Source organism: Myotis nattereri (assembly GCF_964212035.1).
Source record: "Myotis nattereri genome assembly, chromosome: 6".
In the NCBI taxonomy this organism is placed as follows: Eukaryota; Metazoa; Chordata; class Mammalia; order Chiroptera; family Vespertilionidae; genus Myotis; species Myotis nattereri.
In genome coordinates this window covers 43,655,256-43,677,394 of record NC_138081.1, presented here as the reverse complement: position 1 = coordinate 43,677,394, position 22,139 = coordinate 43,655,256, and the positions used below count along the sequence as shown (strand labels likewise).

At 37.4% G+C, this 22,139-nt stretch overlaps 1 protein-coding gene across 1 annotated transcript in view; it reads left to right on the top strand.

Moving 5' to 3' along the window:
• The window catches only part of ME1 (malic enzyme 1), a 156,647-nt gene that overhangs the window by 132,005 nt on the left and 2,503 nt on the right, over positions 1–22,139 (top strand). The window contains exons 10-13 of the mRNA XM_081094386.1: positions 8,841–8,946; positions 10,692–10,834; positions 15,221–15,394; positions 19,751–19,849. Coding sequence (XP_080950512.1) covers positions 8,841–8,946; positions 10,692–10,834; positions 15,221–15,394; positions 19,751–19,849 — 522 coding nt within the window. The remainder of the gene's footprint in view (positions 1–8,840; positions 8,947–10,691; positions 10,835–15,220; positions 15,395–19,750; positions 19,850–22,139) is intronic.

Genomic DNA, 22,139 nt, shown 5'->3' with positions numbered 1-22,139 from the left:
TCTAGTTCAGACTATAATCCAAAAAGACCAATAGGCAAAGCCTGCAATTCATCCAGTCTTCTCTGAGAGATATGACTTTTCTTAGCAGCCATCAAGATTGTATAACATTGCATTGGATGACTAAAGCTAGTTTGGAGTAGGTGAAAAATTATCTCTGTTAGAGAACCTAGCACACATTACACAAGTTCTCTTGTCCTTAAAAACTTCTCTAAACCTTTGAAGAAGTAAGAACCAGGCTTAACTTTGAGTAGTTCTTCTCATACAAATCTTCACATTAGCAAGGGAGCTACTCTTGCTTCTCACTCAAGATTCAATGTCTCTACCATAAACAGGAAAGTGTCCAGTATAGTACCTGCTTACAACCATTACTTAGCACCCTGTTTGTGATGGACTAGACACTAAAGACTGCCACACCTGCCTGAAAACAAACAAACAAACAAACAAACATCACCACCACAAGCTTCCAGAAGAGCCATGTGGCCACCACTTCATGATGCTCATTTCTCCTTCAAGGTCCTGTGAAGGTACATCAGCTTGGTGACCACTATGTTTAAAACAGAAACCATAGCTGCAAGAGAGTCTGGGGACTATAGTTTAGCCCTTTAGCCTCAAGTGCACAGGAAGTCATGCTAGAAGCAATTTGCAATCCTGTAGCATTTGCCATGTAGAGCCTCAGATAGATGTTAGTCTAGTTTCCTGCCTTTACACATGCAATTGACTATATGCATTTTTGGGGGGAAAATATGTCATGTTTAGTTTAGAATGCAGGAAGTTGAAAGTTATTATTCCCAGGAAATATGTCTTCCCAAGCCACAACTTTATTTAGTACCTGTCTTAGAAATTTCATTGTTATGAGAATGAAAATAGTCATGAATTTTAGCATATACTACTTCCAGAAATAGTTCAGAAATAATTTAAATACTGTCCCTTTCAAATGGTTCCAAATTGATATTCCTAATCATGACCAGACTTTCTCTTTTCTTTCTAATATTGCAGGACTATTTTTTTTTTTTGCCAAGTATCTAAGCAGTAATAAGGGCATTGAGGTAGCACATAGATTGCAAAAGCATCCTTTTTTTCAAATTATCTCAGAGAAAGGGACCTCTTCTTCCCAAAGCAACAGATAGGAACAACACTGAGTAAAACAATTGGTGGAATATAAAACCAAAATAAAAGTCTCCCCCTGTATCTGTTAGATATTGTGTTATCAAGAGTCACAGCATCTCAGTGACATACAGTGATAATTACTTATTTCTCACACACCTGTCAGTCAGATAGGGTAGCTCTGAGGATGTTGGCTGGGTGACTCTAAGCTGCAAGTTGGGTCCGGGTCTGCTTCACAAAGCTGTCATCCTCCTTGGACCAGCAAGCAAGCAGGTTATGCACTTTTTAAAAGGATGGCAAAGGCACAAGAGAGCAAGTAGTACCAACAGTTCCCCCTAAGGCCTAAGCTTGGAACTGGCTCTCTTTCATTTCAGCTCATATTTTATTGATCAAAGCAAGCCACATGTTTACATCCAAAGACAAAGGGGCAGGAAAGCGTACTCTGCGTTGGGTGAAAGGAACTATGAAGTACATTACAAAGAACACTGGCACAGAAAAGGGTGAAGAGGATTTGGGGCCTAAATCAGAGTCTGAATTATCAAAATATCTGGGGGGAATTTTATAGCAACCCAAATACTTCTGTTTTCTTATTTGTGACTAATAGATTATCGTTAAGTCTAGCCATATCTTAGGATGATACTTAATTAATTTGTGATTGAGATATGTAAGTGAAATAGATTTCCCAGTAGTGAAGCTAAGAAAGGTGAGGGATGGGGACACCAGGCGAGTATGGGGGTACCTCCAATACTGCAATTTAGTGATAATTGTAAGATTCCATTATTGTAAAATTTCCTTGTAATAATTCAAAAGAACTGTTTGAGAATATATAGTGTTTACTCATAAAATCAGATCATCTTTCCATAACTCTTTGTTGTTAGACTTATGACTAATTCTAAAAAGGCTGTGATAATAGATGGGTTAAGGTGATGCTTCCAGATGAAAGTGGGAACTGAATTTGTATGATTCTTTTGACTATATATATATATATATATATATATATATATATATATATATATTGTTTTATTGCTTACAGTATTACAAAGGGTATTACATATGTCTCCTTTTTTCCCCACCCTTGACAATTCCCCGGCCTCCCCTACCCCCCAGTGTCTTATGTCCATTGGTTATGCTTATGCATGCATACAAGTCCTTTGGTTGATCTCTTACCCTCCCCTCGGCCCCCCAACCCTCCCCGGCCTTCCCGCTGTAGTTTGACAGTCTGTTCGAGGCTGCTCTGCCTCTGTATCTATTTTTGTTCATAAGTTTATAATGGTCTTTATTATCCATAAATGAGTGAGATCATGTGGTATTTTTCCTTCATTGACTGACTTATTTCACTTAGCATAATGCTCTCCAGTTCCATCCATGCTGTTGCAAATGGTAAAAATTCCTTCTTTTTTACAGCAGCATAGTATTCCATCGTGTAGATGTACCACTGTTTTCTAATCGATTCATCTACTGATGGGCACTTAGGCTGTTTCCAGATCTTAGCTATGGTGAATTGTGCTGCTATGAACATAGGGTTGCATATATCCTTTCTGATTGGTGTTTCAGTTTTCTTGGGATATATTCCTAGAAGTGAGATCACGGGGTCAAATGGGAGTTCCATTTTTAACTTTTTGAGGAAACTCCATACTGTTCTCCACAGTAGCTGCACCAGTCTGCATTCCCACCAGCAGTGCACGAGTGTTCCGTTTTCTCTGCATCCTCACCAGCACTTGTCGTTTGTTGATTTGTTGATGATAGCCATTCTGACAGGTGTGAGATGGGACCTCATTGCTGTTTTGATTTGTATTTCTCAGATGATTAGTGACTTTGAGCATGTTTCATATGTCTCTTGGCTTTCTGAATGTCCTCTTTTGAAAAGTGTCTATTTAGGTCCTTTGCCCATTTTTTGATTGGATTGTTTGTCTTCCTTTTGGTAAGTTGTATGAGTTCCCTATAAATGTTGGAGATTAAACCCTTATCGGTGATAACATTGGCAAATATGTTCTCCCATGCCGTGGGCTTTCTTGTTGTTTTGTTGATGGTTTCTTTTGCTTTGCAGAAGCTTTTTATTTTGATGTAGTCTCATTTGTTTATTTTCTCTTTAGTTTCCAATGCCCTAGGAGCTATATCGGTGAAGAAATTGCTTTGGCATATGTCTGAGATTTTGTTGCCTTTGGATTCTTCTAGTATTTTTATGGTTTTCTGTCTTACATTTAAGTCCTTTATCCATTTTGAGTTTATTTTTGTGTATGGTGTAAGTTGGTGTCTAGTTTCATTTTTTTGCATGTATCTGTCCCATTTTCCCAACACCATTTATTGAAGAGACTATCTTGACTCCATTGTATGTTCTTGCCTCCTTTGTCAAATATTAATTGAGCATATTCGTTCAGGCCGATTTCTGGGCTCTCTATGCTATTCCATTGATCTATATGTCTGTTCTTGTGCCAGTACCATGCAGTTTTGAGAACAGTGGCTTTGTAATACAGCTTGATATCTGGTATTGAGATCCCACCTACTTTTTTCTTCTTTCTCAGGATCGCTGCAGCTATCTGGGTCTTTTTTTATTTCAGATGAATTTTTGGAGAGTTCATTTTAGGTCTGTGAAATATGCCGTTGGTATTTTAATGGGAAGTGCATTGAATTTATAGATTGCTTTGGGTAGTATGGACATTTTAATGATGTTGATTCTACCAATCCATGAACATGGTATGTTCTTCCATCTGTTTATGTCTTCCTCTCTTTTTTCAACATCTTGTAGTTTTCTGAGTAGAGGTCTTTTACCTCTTTAGTTAAGTTTATTCCTAGGTAGCTTAATTTTTTTGGTGCGATGGTAAATGTGATTGTTTTTTTAGTCTCTCTTTCTGTAAGTTCATTATTGGTGTATAGAAATGCCATAGATTTCTTGGTGTTAATTTTATATCCTGCTACATTGCCAAATTCATGTATTAAGTCTAGTAGTTTTTTGATGGAGTCTCTAGGGTTTTGTATGTATAATATCATGTCGTCTGCAAATAAGGACAGTTTTACTTCCTGTTTTCCAATTTGGCTGCCTTTTATTTCTTCTTGTCTAATTGCAATGGCTAATATTTCCAGTACTATGTCGAACAGGAGTGGTGAGAGTGGGCATCCCTGTCTTGTTCCTGTGCCTAAGAGAAATGGTATTAGTTTTTATCCATTGAGTATGATGTTGGCTGTGGGTTTGTCATATATGGCTTTTATTATGTTGAGGTATGATCCTTCTATTCCCACCGTGCTGAGAGTTTTTATCAAAAATGGGTGTTGGATTTTGTCAAATGCTTTTTCTGCATCAATTGATATGACTATGTGGTTTTTTTCTTTCAATTTATTTATGTGTTGTATCACTTTTATTGATTTGCAGATATTGTACCATCCTTGCATCCCTGGGATAAATCCTACTTGACTATATTTTTTGTAATAAGTATGATGAACAGAATATGGACTAATGAAATTCAACTTAGTATTACTAGAAACTAGAATGTTCTCTCCTGGAATAAATATGAAACAAGAAGCTTCAAATTTTACTCTGAATGAATTAAAAAATATTTTTAAAAACTGAGATATAATTGACATATGTCATTATATTAGTTTCAGGTGTACAACATAATGCTTCATTATTTGTTTATATTGTTAGAAGATCATCACAGTAATGTGGCTAACATCCATCACCACACAGTTAATAATTTTTTCTTATGGTGAGAACTTTTGTTTATTCTTTTAGCAACTTTCAAGTGTACAATACGGTATTATTAACTATAGTAATGGTGCTATTTATACATTGTATTCCCAGGACTTAATTATTTCATAATTGAAAGTTTGTAGTTTTTTACACCCTTTACCCATTTTGCCCATTCCCTACCCCCCACCTTTGGCAACCACCAATCTGTTCTCTGTATCTATGAATTAGAGGGTTTTATTTTTTTTATTTGTAAAATACATTTTTTTTTTATTTCAGAGAGGAAGGGAGAGGGGGAAAGAGAGAGAGAAACATCAATGATGAAAGAGAATCACCCATCAGCTGCCCCCTGCATGCCCCTTACTGGAGATGTGCCCTTGACTGGAATCAAACTTGGGACCCTTCAGTCTGCAAACTGACACTCTTTCCACTGAGCCAAACCAGCTAGGGCAGTGGAGTTTTTTTGTTTGTTTGTCTTTTTAGTTTAGTTCTATTTTTTTAAGATTCCACTTATAAGTGAGATCATACAGTATTTTTCTGTCTGACTTGTTTCAATTAGCATAATACCCTCAAGGTCCATACATGTTGTCACAAATGGCATTTTTTTTTTCATGACAGTAATATTCCATAGTAGATACCATATTTCCCTTGTCCATTAGTCCATCAATGGACTCTTAGGTTGCTTCTGTGTCTTATATATCTTTTTTAGTTAGTGTTAAATGAGATTATTTTTCACAATGTCTCAGATGTAGTATATTTTGTTGTGTAAGAAAGAAAAGCTGAGATAATAATCTTATAGAACCCAGAAATGACTAATGGTGAATTCTGTTCTTAGGAAGCTGTTTGCTTTAATGTCATGCTCATAATAGAAAACGGTGCTAGAGAAATAGAACTTTACAGTAGACTACAAGAAAATGTACCAAAATTATAAACACTAGAATTATTTCCTATTCACAATAATTTTAATTATAACTAACATTCAACTCCTGTTAAAAATCAGGCACAGCCCTAACTGGTTTGGCTCAGTGGATAGAGCATCAGCCTGCGGACTGAAGGGTCCCAGGTTCGATTCCGGTCAAGGGCATGTACCTTGGTTGTGGGCACATCCCCAGTAGTGGGTGTGAAGGAGGCAGCTGATCGATGTTTCTTTCTCATTGATGTTTCTTTTTTTTTTTTTTTTGATAGACTAGATTTTTCTTTATTTTTGATTACTTAATACCATTTAAACTGGTGGTTAAATTTTATGATTAACAAGCACTGTGAACCCAAACCGATCCTCAGTTTCCTCAACTGCAAAATGGAGAACTTAACCAAGACATACTCAGCCAATGACCTTCAAGGGCTCCAAAAACTGTGTTGAAAGTTGCCTCTTCTCCCAATAAGAAAATGGTGAGACCTGTGAATTTCCTGGACAGATGCTGGGCTTGATAATCTAGGACAGTGGTTCTCAGCCTTCTGGCCCTTTAAATACAGTTCCTCATGTTGTGACCCAACCATAAAATTATTTTTTTTAATTAAATCTTTATTGTTCAGATTATTACATTTGTTCCTCTTTTTTCTCCCCCATAACTCCCCTCCTCCCAGTTCCCGCCCCACCCCCCGCCCTCACTCCCCACCCACTGTCCTCATCCATAGGTGCACAATTTTTGTCCAGTCTCTTCCCGCATCTCCCACACCCCTTCCCCCCCAAGAATAGTCAGTCCATTCCCTTTCTATGTCCCTGATTCTATTATAATCACCAGTTCATTCTGTTCATCAGATTATTTATTCACTTGATTCTTAGATTCACTTGTTGATAGATGTATATTTGTTGTTCATAATTTGTATCTTTACCTTTTTCTTCCTCTTCCTCTTCCTCTTCTTAAAGGATACCTTTCAGCATTTCATATAATACTGGTTTGGTGGTGATGAACTCCTTTTGCTTTTCCTTATCTGTGAAGCTCTTTATCTGACCTTCAATTCTGAATGATAGGTTTGCTGGATAAAGTAATCTTGGTTGTAGGTTCTTGCACTTCATCACTTTGAATATTTCTTGCCACTCCCTTCTGGCCTGCAAAGTTTCTGTTGAGAAATCAGCTGACAGTCGTATGGGTATTCCCTTGTAGGTAACTGAGTTTCTTTCTCTTGCTGCTTTTAAGATTCTCTCTTTGTCTTTTGCCCTTGGCATTTTAATTATGATGTGTCTTGGTGTGGTCCTCTTTGGATTCCTTTTGTTTGGGGTTCTCTGCGCTTCTTGGACCTGTAAGTCTATTTCTTTCACCAGGTAGGGGAAGTTTTCTGTCATTATTTCTTCAAGTAGGTTTTCAATATCTTGCTCTCTCTCATCACCTGGCACCCCTATAATTCTGATGTTGGTACGCTTGAAGCTGTCCCAGAGGCTCCTTACACTATTTTCATATTCTTTTTTCATTTTGCTTTTCCAGTTGGGTGTTTTTTGCTTCTTCACATTTTAATTCTTTGCCTTGATTCTTGCGCTCCTCTGGCCTGCTGTTGGGTGTCTGTATAATATTCTTTATTTCAGTCAGTGTATGCTTAATTTCTAGTTGGTTCTTTATCACAACTTCGAGGGTCTCATTAGATTTCTTGAGGATCTCACTACATTTATCGGCAGTTTTTAGAAAATTATTGAAAGACCTTAAAAGTGTGGTTTTAAGCTCTATATCTTCCATTTCTGGCATCTGCGTCCTGTTTCTTTGTCTCTGCATTTTTTATGCTTTCTTGGTGCAACCCCTAGTGGTCTTTATGCGCAGTCTTATTGTAGTTAAGCCTTGATTGTTGTAGGTATCACTGGCGGGGATTTGACCTACAGGCCAACTCTCATTGCTGTTTCTAACTCTCTATCCCTCTCCCTTCCTCTCTGTGAAAAATTAATAAAACATATTTTTAAAAAATCAGGTACAGTCCCAAATGCTCTAGATATGTCATTTAATGTAATCCACAAACAATCTGATGAGGGTTCTTACTGTCCTTATTTTACAGATGAAACAAGTTTCAAGCTATCTATAATTCACATATATTATTTTAAAAAAACACACAAATAAAATGATAACCTTTTTAAGCAAGAAAAGTGTACTATCTTTAGGATTAACAATTTGCAAATGATCTGTTATATACTGCTTGTAAACCTTTTTCTCCAAAGCTATACTTGTGTGTATTATTAGAAAGGCTGAATTCCATTACCTCCCTTAGGCAAGTTGTTTAACATTTAAAGCCTCTATTTTCTTTGCAAAATAACTCTAATTATACTTGTTCTACTTTCTAAAATTGTTGAGGGGATCAAATGAGATATGTGAAAACAACTTGTAAGTCATAAAGTACCATAAAAAGTTAGGCAGGGGTTGGCACCAGGGGGGTGAGGGCATGAGTAGAGGGATAGGGGGCAATGGGGGGGATAAGGACACATGTGTAATACCTTAATAAAGAAAAATAAATAAAGTTAGGCAGGGGTTTATTATATAATCAACATCTTACATATTTGCAACTGGAATATTATAATTAGATGTTTTATAGACAAGACATGGCACATTCATAATCAAAACATTGCAAATAAACACATATAAAGCTAAGACTTATTCAGAAAATGAAACTATGGTATAAATATGGCATCAGTTCCATTCTTAATCAATGGTATATAAATTGGTAGTGCTACAGATAAAGCCAGATCTACATTCTGAGACACTGCTGTATTAAAACAAATAATGTTTAGTAACAGTATCTTTATTTAAATGACATTTTGCATTACCATTTGTTATTGTCAGTTTCTCACAGATGTCTGTAGGATTAGGAATTTTAATATTAAATACTAGATAAAAAAGGGAAAGACTTTATTTAGTTCACTGTTATATCCCCATTGCCAGAATATTGTCGGAGACATAAATATTTCTTAAAAGAATGAGTGAAATGATACTCTGATCATTGGAGAAGAGAGTTTAAGAATAGCTGTAACATAAAAATGTTAAGCATAAATACTGGCAATATGGGTAATATTCTGAAATTTCTTTTGATTCCCATATGTTTGGCAGATTTATCATTTCTTTCTCTTTGCTTTATTTAGGGGCGTGCTGCCTTAACAAAAGAAAAAGAGGAATTTGCTCATGAACATGAAGAAATGAAAAACCTAGCAGACATTGTTCAAGAAATAAAACCAACTGCTCTCATAGGTAAACTTTTCCCTCCCTCACATAAACGCCAACTGACCCCATTTTCACCTGATTCCTTTTCTTAACTACTGATTTATGAGGCATAGTTGAGTTTTTTGAAATTCTAACCTTTGGAATTGACAAACAAAATTATACATTCACCGAAGCAACGGCACCCCATGGACACCTAGATTTGTAAATTCATGCTGTCTTCTTAACCTTACTGATCCAGGTTGAAGTGTGCAGCCCCCTCTGCCAACTCTGTCAGCCTGTTAGTACCTGGCACATTCAGCACTTTTCCAAGCTTGATTGCTCCCATAGACAGTGGCTCTCAATGGGATGGAGCTGGCCCCCATGGAAACATTTGACAATGCCTGGAGATACTTTTGGTTGCATCAGCTGGGAGGAGATGAGGGTGGGGTCAGGGCTACTGACATCTAGTAAGTAGAGACTAGGAATGCACAGGAAAGCCTCCCACAACAAGGAATTATCCAACCCACACTGTTAGTATTGCCAGAGTTGAGAAACACTGAACTGGACCCTCCTTGAAGACAGGGACCATATTTCACGTATCTTTGTATTGCTCATAGCACTTAGCACAGTAGTTTAACATGGCATGTGCACTGTGAAATGTTTATTATGGCCAAGGTTAATGTGGTTGAAAAAAACGCAAAGAAAGCCATGAAACTTAATCTCTTATTTTGTGTGTATATGATGTCAGCCCTTACTTTGTATCATACTCCATTCCTAGAAGCTCTTATGAAGCAGATGACAATATTGAGAATAATATTGATAACCATAATAAAAACAAATACTCCATGCCTGCAACTGTAGGAAGCCGTTATTGTTGTTTTTTATAAAATATCGTCTATCAGGAATTGCCTTTTTTTTTCATTTCCATTATGCTAATTGCTTCATTCTCTGTTAAACTTGAAACACATCATACCTCAGTTTTTAATTAAATTGGATGATTGTCTTAAATGTTAGCCTTGGTTTATAAAACACAATTACTTGATAGCCCTAGAGACTGAAATATACTCATGTATTTCTTATAGAGAGATAATACATATTGTACAAATTTTTTAAATTTTTTACTTATTGATTTGAGAGAGAGAGAAAGAGAGATGTCTTGTTCCACTTATTTATGTGTTAATTGTTTGATTCTTGTATGTGCCCTGACTGGGGATCAAACCCGCAACCTTGGCATATTGGGACGATGCCCTACCAGTGATCGGCAAACTGCGGCCCGCGAGCCACATGCGGCTCTTTGGCCCCTTGAGTGTGGCTCTTCCTAAGCTTTAGGAGCACCCTAATTAAGTTAATAACAATGTACCTACCTATATAGTTTAAGTTTAAAAAATTTGGCTCTCAAAAGAAATTTCAATCGTTGTACTGTTGATATTTGGCTCTATTGACTAATAAGTTTGCCGACCACTGCCTAACCAACTGAACTACCGGGCCAGGGTCATATTGGACACATTTGAATGTCCTTTTATAAATACCTGTAATCAAAATTCCTAGTGATTAGGCACCAGCTCAATGTATTACGAGTCAAATGTTATAGTTGTGATTTTTTAGACACTTGTAGATTTATAACCCTAAAGGCTATTGACATTAATAAACTTATCTTTTTTGTCACTTTGATACTAAAGTTGTTTAGCATCTGTTAGAAAATGCCCTGACTTTTCATTGTTGCTTGGGCATGGGCTTCTTGGATTCATTAACCAATGATAGTCCTATTCACTGGTTTCTCATTTCTATTTTAGGAGCTGCCGCAATTAGTGGGGCATTCTCGGAACAAATCCTCAAAAACATGGCTGCCTTCAATGAACGGCCTATTATTTTTGCTTTGAGTAATCCAACCAGCAAAGCAGAATGTACTGCAGAGCAGTGTTATAAAGCAACCCAGGTAAAGCAAAAGCATAACTGATATTTTAATTATCAAATTTGATTCATTATAGGGAAGCTGAGGATATCAACGGAGCTTACCACTTAACTTTTAAAAATTATGCAAGCAAGATTGAAAAAAAATAATGAACAGGTTAGAAGGGATAAGAACCATATTCTAGAATGTTGTTATAAAAATCCTCTTCTTCAATAAAACAAAATAAACTTGGTAATGTTTTGTTGATAATTTTCCTCATGATTTGGAATTATCTAAGGTTAAAACATAAAAGTTAAAAAGGAAAAAGCTTGATTCTAGATGCTTATTAAAATAACTTCTAACTAGCTATTCTGAAACACTGAAGCACACAGTATGCAAACCACAGTCTTATTTTTGCTTTGCTAACCCTGGGTTTGGGTTTTGACGCCGTGGGTGGAGTATCTGGGCAGCATTCTGACATCCAGCCAGGCTGGGGCAGGAGTCCTCAAAGCTTCAGTCCTTTACTGTTTCTCCAAAATGACTTATTTATGCTATCTTTGTATTAATATACAGGGTGGGGCAAAATTAGGTTTACAGTTGTGAGTATGCGAAACAGAGTTTATTCTTGTATTATCTATTTATTTTTTGTATTATTATTTATTAACTAGAGGCCTGGTGCATGAATTCATACACAGGTGGGGTCCCTTGCCCAGTCCTGATCAGGGTCTTGGGGCCTGCTGGCCGACCAGGGATAAGAACCACGCAAGGTTGGCTGTGGGAGCACACTGACCACAGGGGGGCAACACCTGCATTGAGTGTCTGCCCTCTGGTGGTCAGTGCACAGCATAGCGACTGGTCGACTAGTTGTTCGGTTGACTGGTTGTAACAGTCACTTAGGCTTTTATATATATAGATAGATTATTGTATTATTTTCCATGTGGACAACTGTATACCTACTTTTGCCCCACCCTGTATAGGGTGTTTCAAAAAATGTTTACACACTTTGAATGATTATAATGGCAATGTCTATTAAAATACATTTTATTTTCAACATGTAATAGAATTTACAGACATTGTGTGTATACATTTTTTGTGACTTTCTGTATATTTAACTGATATGTTGACCAGGGCCTTCTTCCCTTCAAATATTTGAGAAGGTCTTTAAAACAAAATAAGGATTGAGTCACAGATATCTAACACTTTTATTTTGGAAATAAATCCAAAATGAACTAGAAAAGGTCAACATGACACAAAGTGATGCCGCTGCACAAACCAGACTTTGATGCCCCACTTCTTTAATATTATGTCCTTAAATGCTTATGACTAGAATTGATGAAATGTTGGCAAGGAGCTACTGCATTGTTTATCTCTCTTATTTGGGATGGCATCAATGTCCTCAATAATTAAATTTTTATCTCATCTCTAGATTGGGGAATTTGACTCATCAGTAGTTCTTAAATCCTTAAAGGAGGAAAAAGCTCTCTGAGCAATAACAACATTTTAGCATTGCACATCGTAGGCACACTAAATGTTTAAGTAATCATTTTTGCTTTGGATATTTCATAGTCCTCAAGAGTTGATAGACTCAGCTGTGATAGTTAATCAAAATTACCTAAATTTATATACTTGTGTTTTTAAGTTTGAATACATTTGATGCAAATGGCCTAATCTCTTCATAGGATCTTGCTTAATGTTCTGTGTCCTTATACATAAAATTGAAAGTCACTTGAGGCTGAAAATGTAAGCACTGGTTCAGCCAAAGAATTACAGAACAAAGAAAGGTCTGCCTGTGGCTGGATGTGAGTCTCCGCAGCTGCAGGCACAGGGGAAGTTGTTGAGAAAATTTAGAAATACAAAATGCAAAAAAATTATTGAACCCAGAAAAACTATACCAAAAGTGGTATGGAGAGATTTCCTTCTCCATATTAACATTTCATGTATATGAGAATACTTATCTATCATTTACTTAATGCCATTCCTCCATAAAATATGACAATTATAGAACAATGGGCAGGAGGAGAGGGAGTGAAGGAGGGGAGGAGGTTAAACAAGAATAAATGCAATATTGAAGGTCTCTTCCTATAAATTTTCAAAGGTGTATGTACATACCAAATAGTATATACAAATGTTTATTTAATATATATCAAATCTTAATTTAGTTACATTAGAAAGTTACTTGTAATAACATATTTTATCTGCTAAACAGACTGAAGGTATCAGATTTGTCTAAAAGTATAACTTAATCTTGTGTAACACATAATAGTGTCTTATAGACACCTACTGAGAATTTTTATTTTCTTTCTCATCTGTTTTCATCTTTTTATATCCTGAATAGGTTGAATCATTATACAATTTTACCTTTATACATAAGATATTCTCTGAAATTGGTTAAAATGAATAAGTTAATATTATTAATATCATAATGGGTTTACCAGGGGTGGGCAAATGGGTTCTTAAACTGGACCGGAGGGCCGGAACAAAAGCATGGATGGAGTGTTTGTGTGAACTAATATAAATTCAAAGTAAACATCATTACATAAAAGGGTACGGTCTAGTTTTACTCATTTCAAACGGGCCGGATCCGGCACGCGGGCCGTAGTTTGCCCACGGCTGGTTTAGACTCTAGATCAGCAATTTACAACTGGTATGCCACAAGAATTTTTAAAACATGCAATACCTAGAGAACAAACTGACAGCTGTCAGATGAAAGGATTAAGAAAAACAAACCAAATAAAACAAAACAAAAATAACCTCACGGACACAGACGACAGTATGGTGATTACAGAGGGAAAGAAGGTGTGGGGAGGTAGAAGAGGATCTAGTCAGGATAAATGGTGATGGAAGGAGACTTGACTTGGGATGGTGAACACACAATACAATATACAAATGTTGTATTATAGAATTGTACACCTGAAACCTATATACAGTGGGGCCTTGACTTACGAGTTTAATTCGTTCTGAGACCAAGCTCGTTAAGGAGCTCATTAACTCAAATTACTCTATCAACTCAATGCAAAAAATCAGCTGAGAGACAGCTGCTATCTCAAAAAACTCGTTAGTCGGGACACTCGTAAGTCAAGGCCCCGCTGTAATTGTATCAACCAATGTTACCCTAGTAAATTCAATGAAAATTTTTTTAAAACATGCACTACCTGACTAGTTAGTCAGGGGCACTGACCTCTTTTGTCTTAGATTGTCAAATGAAAAAAATGTCAACAGCCAACACAACAATAGCCATCCAGTGTGAATGCCCTGTCTTGAACCATAAATATATAGATCATATAATATAGTTGCATCTTATTGGTCATGTTGCATAATAAAGCTAATTGGTTAATTCTTGGTACCAGAAATCTTTATATACAAGTATGAGCACTTGGTTTTTTAACCAAAGGACTTATATGCGTATATGCATAATCCATGGACACAGACAAAGTCACTTTGGAGTAAAAATTACTATTATTATTTTTTAGTAAATTAATAAAAATCAAACCTATTTTTTGTCAGATTGGCAAAAAATTATCAGATATTTTTGGTGTGCTACAGAATTTTAGTAATTAGTTTCTGTGTGCCATGAGATGAAAAGGTCGAAAGTCACTGCTCTAGCTGTAAGAGGGATGCAAGTTCTAATTCAGTTTATCATTATTTAAACTATGCTTTGGGGAGTTGGGATTTTAGACTTTCCCAGTGCATTTCTCAGATGTGATGCTTTATTTGTCCAGGGTTCCCTATTCCTGTCTTAGAAGCCTGACTGCTTTTAAGGACGCCTCCACCCTCCCCTCATAGATCAGACAGATGCTTCCCTTTCTGTCAGCAGTACGGAATGCGGCATCCAACAGGCCCAAGTTAATGCCATCTTAACGCATGTAGTGCATGAAATTCCTCCAAAACATTGTGACAAAATATGAACCCAGGAAAAAATAAAGACAGTCTTTGACAATTATTGATAATTTAATCTTATTTGCTAATCCCACTTGTTTTAATAGGTTTATTTCCTAGATGATTTTTCATGTAATTCTTCACAACGTAGAAATATATAAAATTTGTCCTAGTGATTATGTTGAAACGTGTTGATCCCTAAACTCTAACCTAGGATGTCAGTCTTTCCAATACTCCAATATTAATGTATCATTTTTATCTTCAGCAGTCTATAATTGGAAGCCCATTAGAGATGGTTGACAGGCCTGTAGGTTGGACCACTGCAGAGTGGCACCAGGCTTTCGGGTATCTGCACTTCTAGGAGTGGAGAGTAAGATAGAGAGCGGTCATAATCACCCACTCAAGAACTTATTGCCAACACCATAACAACTTGCCCAGACTTATTAGGGATGAAAAATTACAATTCTTTCTAAGTGCTCAGTGGGAGAGTCCTGCTGTGATACATTTGTGTTAAGATAGCTTGCTTCCTTTTACAGTTGTGTGTCTGTGTTGTAGGGGCGTGCGATTTTTGCCAGTGGCAGTCCTTTTGATCCAGTCACTCTTCCAGATGGTCGGACCCTGTATCCTGGCCAAGGCAACAACTCCTATGTGTTTCCTGGAGTTGCCCTTGGTGTTGTGGCGTGTGGATTGAGGCATATCACAGACAAGGTTTTTCTCACTACTGCTGAGGTACTGTCAAATACTCTTAAGTTCTCTCAGGCTATAAAACACCAAAGGACCTCCATGTGGTTATCTAATGTTGTCTTTATCTAGTACAATCTCAGCTCACTCCCTAGAAGGTATAGCTGAAGGAGAGAAAATCTTTCCCAGTGGAGAGAGAATGAGGGCAGGTAGCAGGCTCATGTTGAGTCATTTGTAAAAGATTGTTCTTTAGTAGCCAAGAAAAACCCCACAAAATTGTGTTCTGATTCCTTAAATGGAACCCTTTTTTTATCTTTATACTTTCGAATTTTGTGCCAGTAGTGAGACAATTAAAAATTTTGTTTTCAGCCCAGCTGGTGTTGCTCAGTGGTTGAGCATCAACCTATGAACCATGAGGTCCACAGTTCTATTCCTGGTCATGGCACGTGCCCTGGTTGCGGGCTCAGTCCCCAGAGGGGGCATGCAGGAGGCAGCTGATCAAGCTCTCATCACTGATGTTTCTCTCTCTTTCTCTCCCTCTCCCTTCCTGCCTGCAATCAATTTTAAAATATTTAAAATATCTCCAATTCCTAGGTTAATTGGTAAATATTTGTCTACTTAGAGAAATATTAATGGCCATTTTGAATATTTAAAATGAAAGCCTGATTTGGGATAGTGAAGAAGTGTTTATCATTCAGGGTTTAGTGTAGAAAACAGAAACCACTCTAGTATTATTTTTTTATCTTCACCCAAGGATATGCTGGTATTGATTTTAGAGAGAGAGAGAAAGGAGTGGGGGGGGGGGGGAGAAGACAGACAGACAGACAGACAGACATCAGTTGTCTTCTGTATGCACCCAGACTAGGAATCAAACCTTCAACCTAGGTATGTGCCCTGATCAGGTATCGAACCAACTGACCACCTGACCAGGGCATAACCACTCTAGTATTTTTAGCAGAAAGGAAATTAAAACAGGGAATTAAGTGTTTATAATGTTGCTAAAAGGATAGAGGTGGGTTTTAGTGTGGGCCTTCAGGAAAGATTCTGAGAATATCACAGAGAAGACCCACTAGGGAAGCTCTGCTAAGCTACTACTGTTAAGAACTGAGAAAGCTCTGAAATTTTACCCTGTTGTCAAGCTAACAAATTAGCCCACCACAGTTTCATAAATTCTGGCAAAAGATACAAAACTCTTAGAGACAAAGCACTTTATTACTCACTAGATATAGCACAAAAGGTAACATGAACTTCTAGTGCCCACTAGCTCCCCCCGCCCCCAGGCCTCAGGGGGGTGATACAGTGATTGGACATACAGATGTAAAATCATGAGCTTTTGATAATCAGAGTGTTCATCTAGCTGATATCATGTTCAAAAATGATACAATTCATGAATGAAAATTAGAGTGAATTTCTTCTCTTAGAATTAAACCACTGTAAAACATTATAACTGAACTGAATGAAATAATAATTAATATTCAATGAAAATGTCAACAAAGACGCTTATGAAATTGATGTGATCTAAAGGTGTGTAATCCCCGTATTCAAGCTCGGCGTCATTCTGTAGGAACAGACGTCTGGAAACGATAATGTTCTGCTGCTTTCTTTTTTGTCCCTGCAATAAAAGCACAGCAGCTATGACTCAGCATTACTTTAACTCAAAAAGTCTTGTTGAACATAAGTACATGTCTAATTACTAAAAGAGCTTTTCAGAGCTGTTACATTAAGGAAAATGTAATGATTATATTTTATAGCAGATACATCATAAGGAAAAAAAAAAAAAAGGTCTTTTATTCATAGTAGCTAGCATTTTCTTTCCTAAATAACTCCAGCACCCTCTAGTGACAAATTGCATTAAAAAAAACTTTCCATTTACTATCCAGGAAAAGTAATAGCAAAAAACTATGAAGAAAAATAAGTAAAATATGTCGATGTCATTAGTGTTGTTCTTATCAGAGCTTGGGATCTCTCTGGCTAAATCTTTTGGCCTTTCCACCTTTCTCTTAGGCTTCAAGACAATATTCCGGTTTTTATACCACCTTATTGATTTTAGTGTCTCCCTTTCATGTCTTTGTGTTTTTTGTTTGTTTGTTTTTTTTGCTATGAGCACTTTTCTGGCATTCATTTTTTGTCCTTTTTTTTCCCCTTTTGCTTTGAGAGATCTCATCCCTTCTCTTGTTTCCATTATCTTCATTCAAAAATTGCTCAAATCTGGGTATCTCTATTATCATCTTCACCATGTCTCCTTATCTAATGGGCATTTCCACAGAAATACCCTGCTGATTGCTTAAACACAAGACGTGTAAAACCATGTCGCTCATCTTCCCTTGCCTTCAGTATTTGCATTTGTGTTAGTGATATGGCCTTTCTAAGCAGGCACCAAAGCTTAGAAGCCAGACATTCTTTTCAGTCTCCCTCATCCCAAAGTTTCCATGCATACACACTTACATGTAATTTCTCTCTATTACTATCTCTAATCCTGCCTGGAAAACTCTGAAAATCATCCCCCACCCATTGAAGCCTACCCTTCAGGTCAGTGCTTAAGTCCCCTCATCCTCTTGTGACCACTCTGGCTGCTCGTGGTCTTTCTCCTTAGCCATGGCTGTCTTCATCGAACATACCAGCATTTAAATGCCATTCCTAGTGGTTTTATGCCCTTGAGAGCTCCGTATTTTAAACAATTAAGTGTTGTCTTATAATTAAATTGTAAATTAAAAAGTGAGCTTTCCATATTCTTCTTTTAAAATACCAGTAGCACCTAGTATGATGCTAAAGCATATCGCAGAAACTGAGTAAATACTTACTGAATTAAATTAAGTAGAATAGTCATGTATCTTAGCAAGAACAAATACAATACCACATGCACTCACTGCTAGAGGGCCCTATTAAAGAAGAAAGTCCTTTTCATCTAGATTATATTTGTAGTTAATCGAAGTAACATGTAGGAGATCTAGGTGAATTTTTGATTGGCAACTGCAAATAACTATTAGGGTTATTGTAAAAATGCTAGTTAGATATCTTATGCAACTCGAAATCTCATGGATTGGCACCAATGCTGAAAACTATTCCTGGACAGTTTAATATCTCACACAGAGATCGTTGGCTTTCCTGGTACTCTGGACAGTCTCCCGGGCCTCTGATGGGAGCACCCAGTGTGCCCCAGGGGCAGCCCTCCTGGCTTGGCATTGAACGTACAGCAGCCTGTCCACTTCTGGGAGGCAAGCCTTGTCTCCTGTCCTCACGCCACTCCTCTTGAGTCACCTGCTGGGTCCTCTCATTCACCTATGTATATGCATATATATATCGTATTTTATTGGTGAACCGTTTGAAAGAAACTTACAGATAGTATGCCTTTTTACCCCTAAATATTTTGGGAAATTTTCTTATGTAATCAATGTACCATTATTAATTCAGGAACATTAGCATTGATATAATACTATTATTTAATGCACAATCCAAATTCAAATTTTCCATTAAAAGGACCTTCAGAGCATCTAGGCTAATCCTTTAATCTGTAAGAATATTTTAGCCTTTTGTTTCCTTTATGGCATTAACATTGGAGAGTACAGTCCAGTTATTTTACAGTGTTCCTCAATTTAGGCCTCTGATTGGTTCCTTCTGATTTAATTCAAGTTGCATGGTTTTGTGAGGAGCACTGAATGCCTAGTAATTGTCTCCTTCTCAGGGCAACACCTCAGGAGGTGCCAAGTTTTCTCCTATTTTTAAAACCACTTTATTGAGTTATGATTGACATGTGAAAAGTTGTGGTGGTCAGAACACTTAATATAAGAGCTACCCTCTTAGCAAATGTTTAAGTGTGCATGCGTGCACTGCTTGCTTGATTTAGAAATGGGGATGGTTGCGGACAGCAAACGCTGATGCTAGTTAGGTGATCCAGATACTCCAGAATCTGTGGGAAATTAAAATCCTACCCGCAAGGCGACTCTGAAGTAGGTTTCTCAGCTTCCTGCTCTCCCTCCTGTGCAAGATTATGTGAGCTGGGAGTCATGACAACATCAGCTTTGCACACCTTCCCTCCTCAGCGGCTTTCAGGCTACTTCTCCATCACTGTCGTCCTCCTGTAACTTCCTACTCCTCTCTCCCTGTTCCTCTCGTGTGGCAAATGAGAGAGCTGCTGGCATTTCATGGTACAGTAGAACAGGAACTGGACTAAGAGAAAACCCAAATTCTATTCCTGTCTTTTTCACTAATGGTGTGATCCCACCAATCACCAAGCCTGTCTGGGCTCAGTGTTTCCGCTGATAAAGGGGCAGGGGAAATTAGAGGATCCCGTTCATGTGATCCGCTTCTATACATGACCGAATATGTGCCATTCACCTAATTATCCTCATAACCCTCACGTTGTATGTATGAAGTGTAAACATTTTTATTTTTATTTTTTTTAAGGTTATAGCTCAGGAAGTGTCAGATAAGCACTTGGCAGAGGGCCGCCTGTATCCTCCTTTGAACACCATTAGAGATATTTCTCTGAAAATCGCAGTAAAGGTAAAACTGTTCTTGTCCAACCTCGTTATTTTTCCTTCCTTCTATTGTTAAATATGCATTTTTTGGTATTAAAAATGCACTCTCTTGAAATTTCTGTCACCTTATTATGTCAGCAGGCACAGAGCCTCAGCAGAGCTTAGCGACTCTGATCTGTAGCAATAGAAGAATCAGCTGAATCATTAATTCCCCCATCAATCTTTTCCTCTTCTATAATTTAAGTGATTTATTAGGATTTCCTTTCAGGTAGATCTTTTACACTTTACCCTATTTTAGTTAGTATCTTCCATATCACAGTTATGAAAGTTGCTAACATGTTGCAGATGTGGTAGAGGGACATTTAGACTCCAAAATACCTGCCTTATCTGCGTCTCCATGGTGTGTGGATCCGCGTCTCCATGGTGTGTGGATCCGCGTCTCCATGGTGTGTGGATCCGCGTCTCCATGGTGTATGGTATCTTAAAGATCACAACTAATAACACTGGCAGAGGGCAATGCAATGACGGCAAAGCACTCAAAGCTGTTGGGGTGGTAGATGAGCTATTGAAGGAATCAGCCAAAAAGAATCTAATGGCAGAGAAATCTTTTGTAACTGAGAGAGATTAATATTTTTGCAATATAGTTGTAATAGTTTGCTAGGGCTGCCATAGCAAAATACCACAGAGTGATTTAAAAACCACTGGGTGATTTAAAAACATTTATTTTCTCATAATTCTGGAGGCTAGAAATCTAAGATTCAGGCATAAGCAGGACTTACATCTTTGGAGGCCTCTCTCCTGAGCTTGTAGGTGACTGCCTTCTGTGTCTTCATGGGATCTTCCTTCTGTGTATGCATATCCCTGGTGTCGCTTTGTTCGTTTACCTTCTCATAAAAACACCAGTCAACATGGGTTAGGGCCACCCAAACAGCCTCGTTTTAACTTAATTACCTCTTAAAGGCCCTGTCTCCAAACACAGTCACATTCTGAATACTGGGGGTTAACGCTTCAATATTTGGGGGTGACATAGTTCAGCCTATAATATAATTATATATTTAAGCTAGGGTTTCTCAACCTCATGCACATTTTGTCCGGATAACTCTTTGTTGTGGGGCTGTCCTGGGCATTGAAGGATATTTAACAGCATCGCTGGCCTTTTCCCACTAGATACCAGTAGCCTCTGAAGGGTTGTGACAAACAAAAATGTTTCCAGAACATTGCCAACTGGCCCCTCAGAGGCGAAATGGTTTGTGATTGAAAACCAAAGCTATTAGCAAGTTTATCAAAACGACACCATTTAGGATTCATATGTCATTATTTATCTTGTTGATTGAGGGTAAATGCTTCAAAAACTGAGTAATCCTTCAAAAACCATTTAGATAATCTGCTTGGTGATTTATTTGTAAAGCGTATGCTCATGTTTCCTCCTGATGTGTGTCTACTCACCGTTACCTAGTTTGAATGGTTATTGCACCACACAGTAGTTGGGATTACAAGAGAGCAAGTATGGAAAGAAGAAAACCAAGGATAGAACATCGTTTCTCTTCTGCCAAAAGACAGAAGAGAGGCAGTTAGGAAGAGAAGTCATGATTTCAAGGAGAGACTCAGGACTGCGCAGCATGTCAGAAATTAAAGGAAGACACACTTTCAGGATGGGGGTGGACATTGTGATTAAGAAAATCAAGTCCTGGCAAGAAAAACTCGTTTGAATGTTGACAATTTTTATTTATATGTAAGAAGTCATCAGAAACTATAACAAAAAGCAATTTCAATGGTCCAAGAAGTTAATCCAAGCCACTCTTCTAGAGAGTTGGGCTTTGACAAGGAGAGAGGGAAGACTTCACTGAGAGGATCATTAAGAGTCTGTATCCTCGGAGCATGGAGAGGAATGAAATTCCACATCGTCTATGTCAGAAATGAAACAATGCACTGTAGGCACTTTGGAAAATAGAGAAGAGGGAAATGCCTAAATTTGACTTTTCTAACAGAAGCAACTCATCATTTTGGGGAGTGTGCTTCCAGGCTTTTTTCATGTGTTTGCTTTCATTTCTAACATAATTTAATAATGTATGGTGTTTTGTTTTCTGATATTTTCAGAAACATTTCTTCATAATATAGCACAGTTTTTATAACCATAATTTTTCTTAAATGCATAGTTTTACATTGAGAAGAGATACCTAGCCATTCTAATATTCTTCGAAAACAGACTTATCCAAATAAGTCTAGTGTACAAATAGCTCCTCAGTGAAACAGGAGTAATTTAAGAGCACATATGGAATGATTCATTTTGACAAGAGGGAAAATCCATTTTTCTC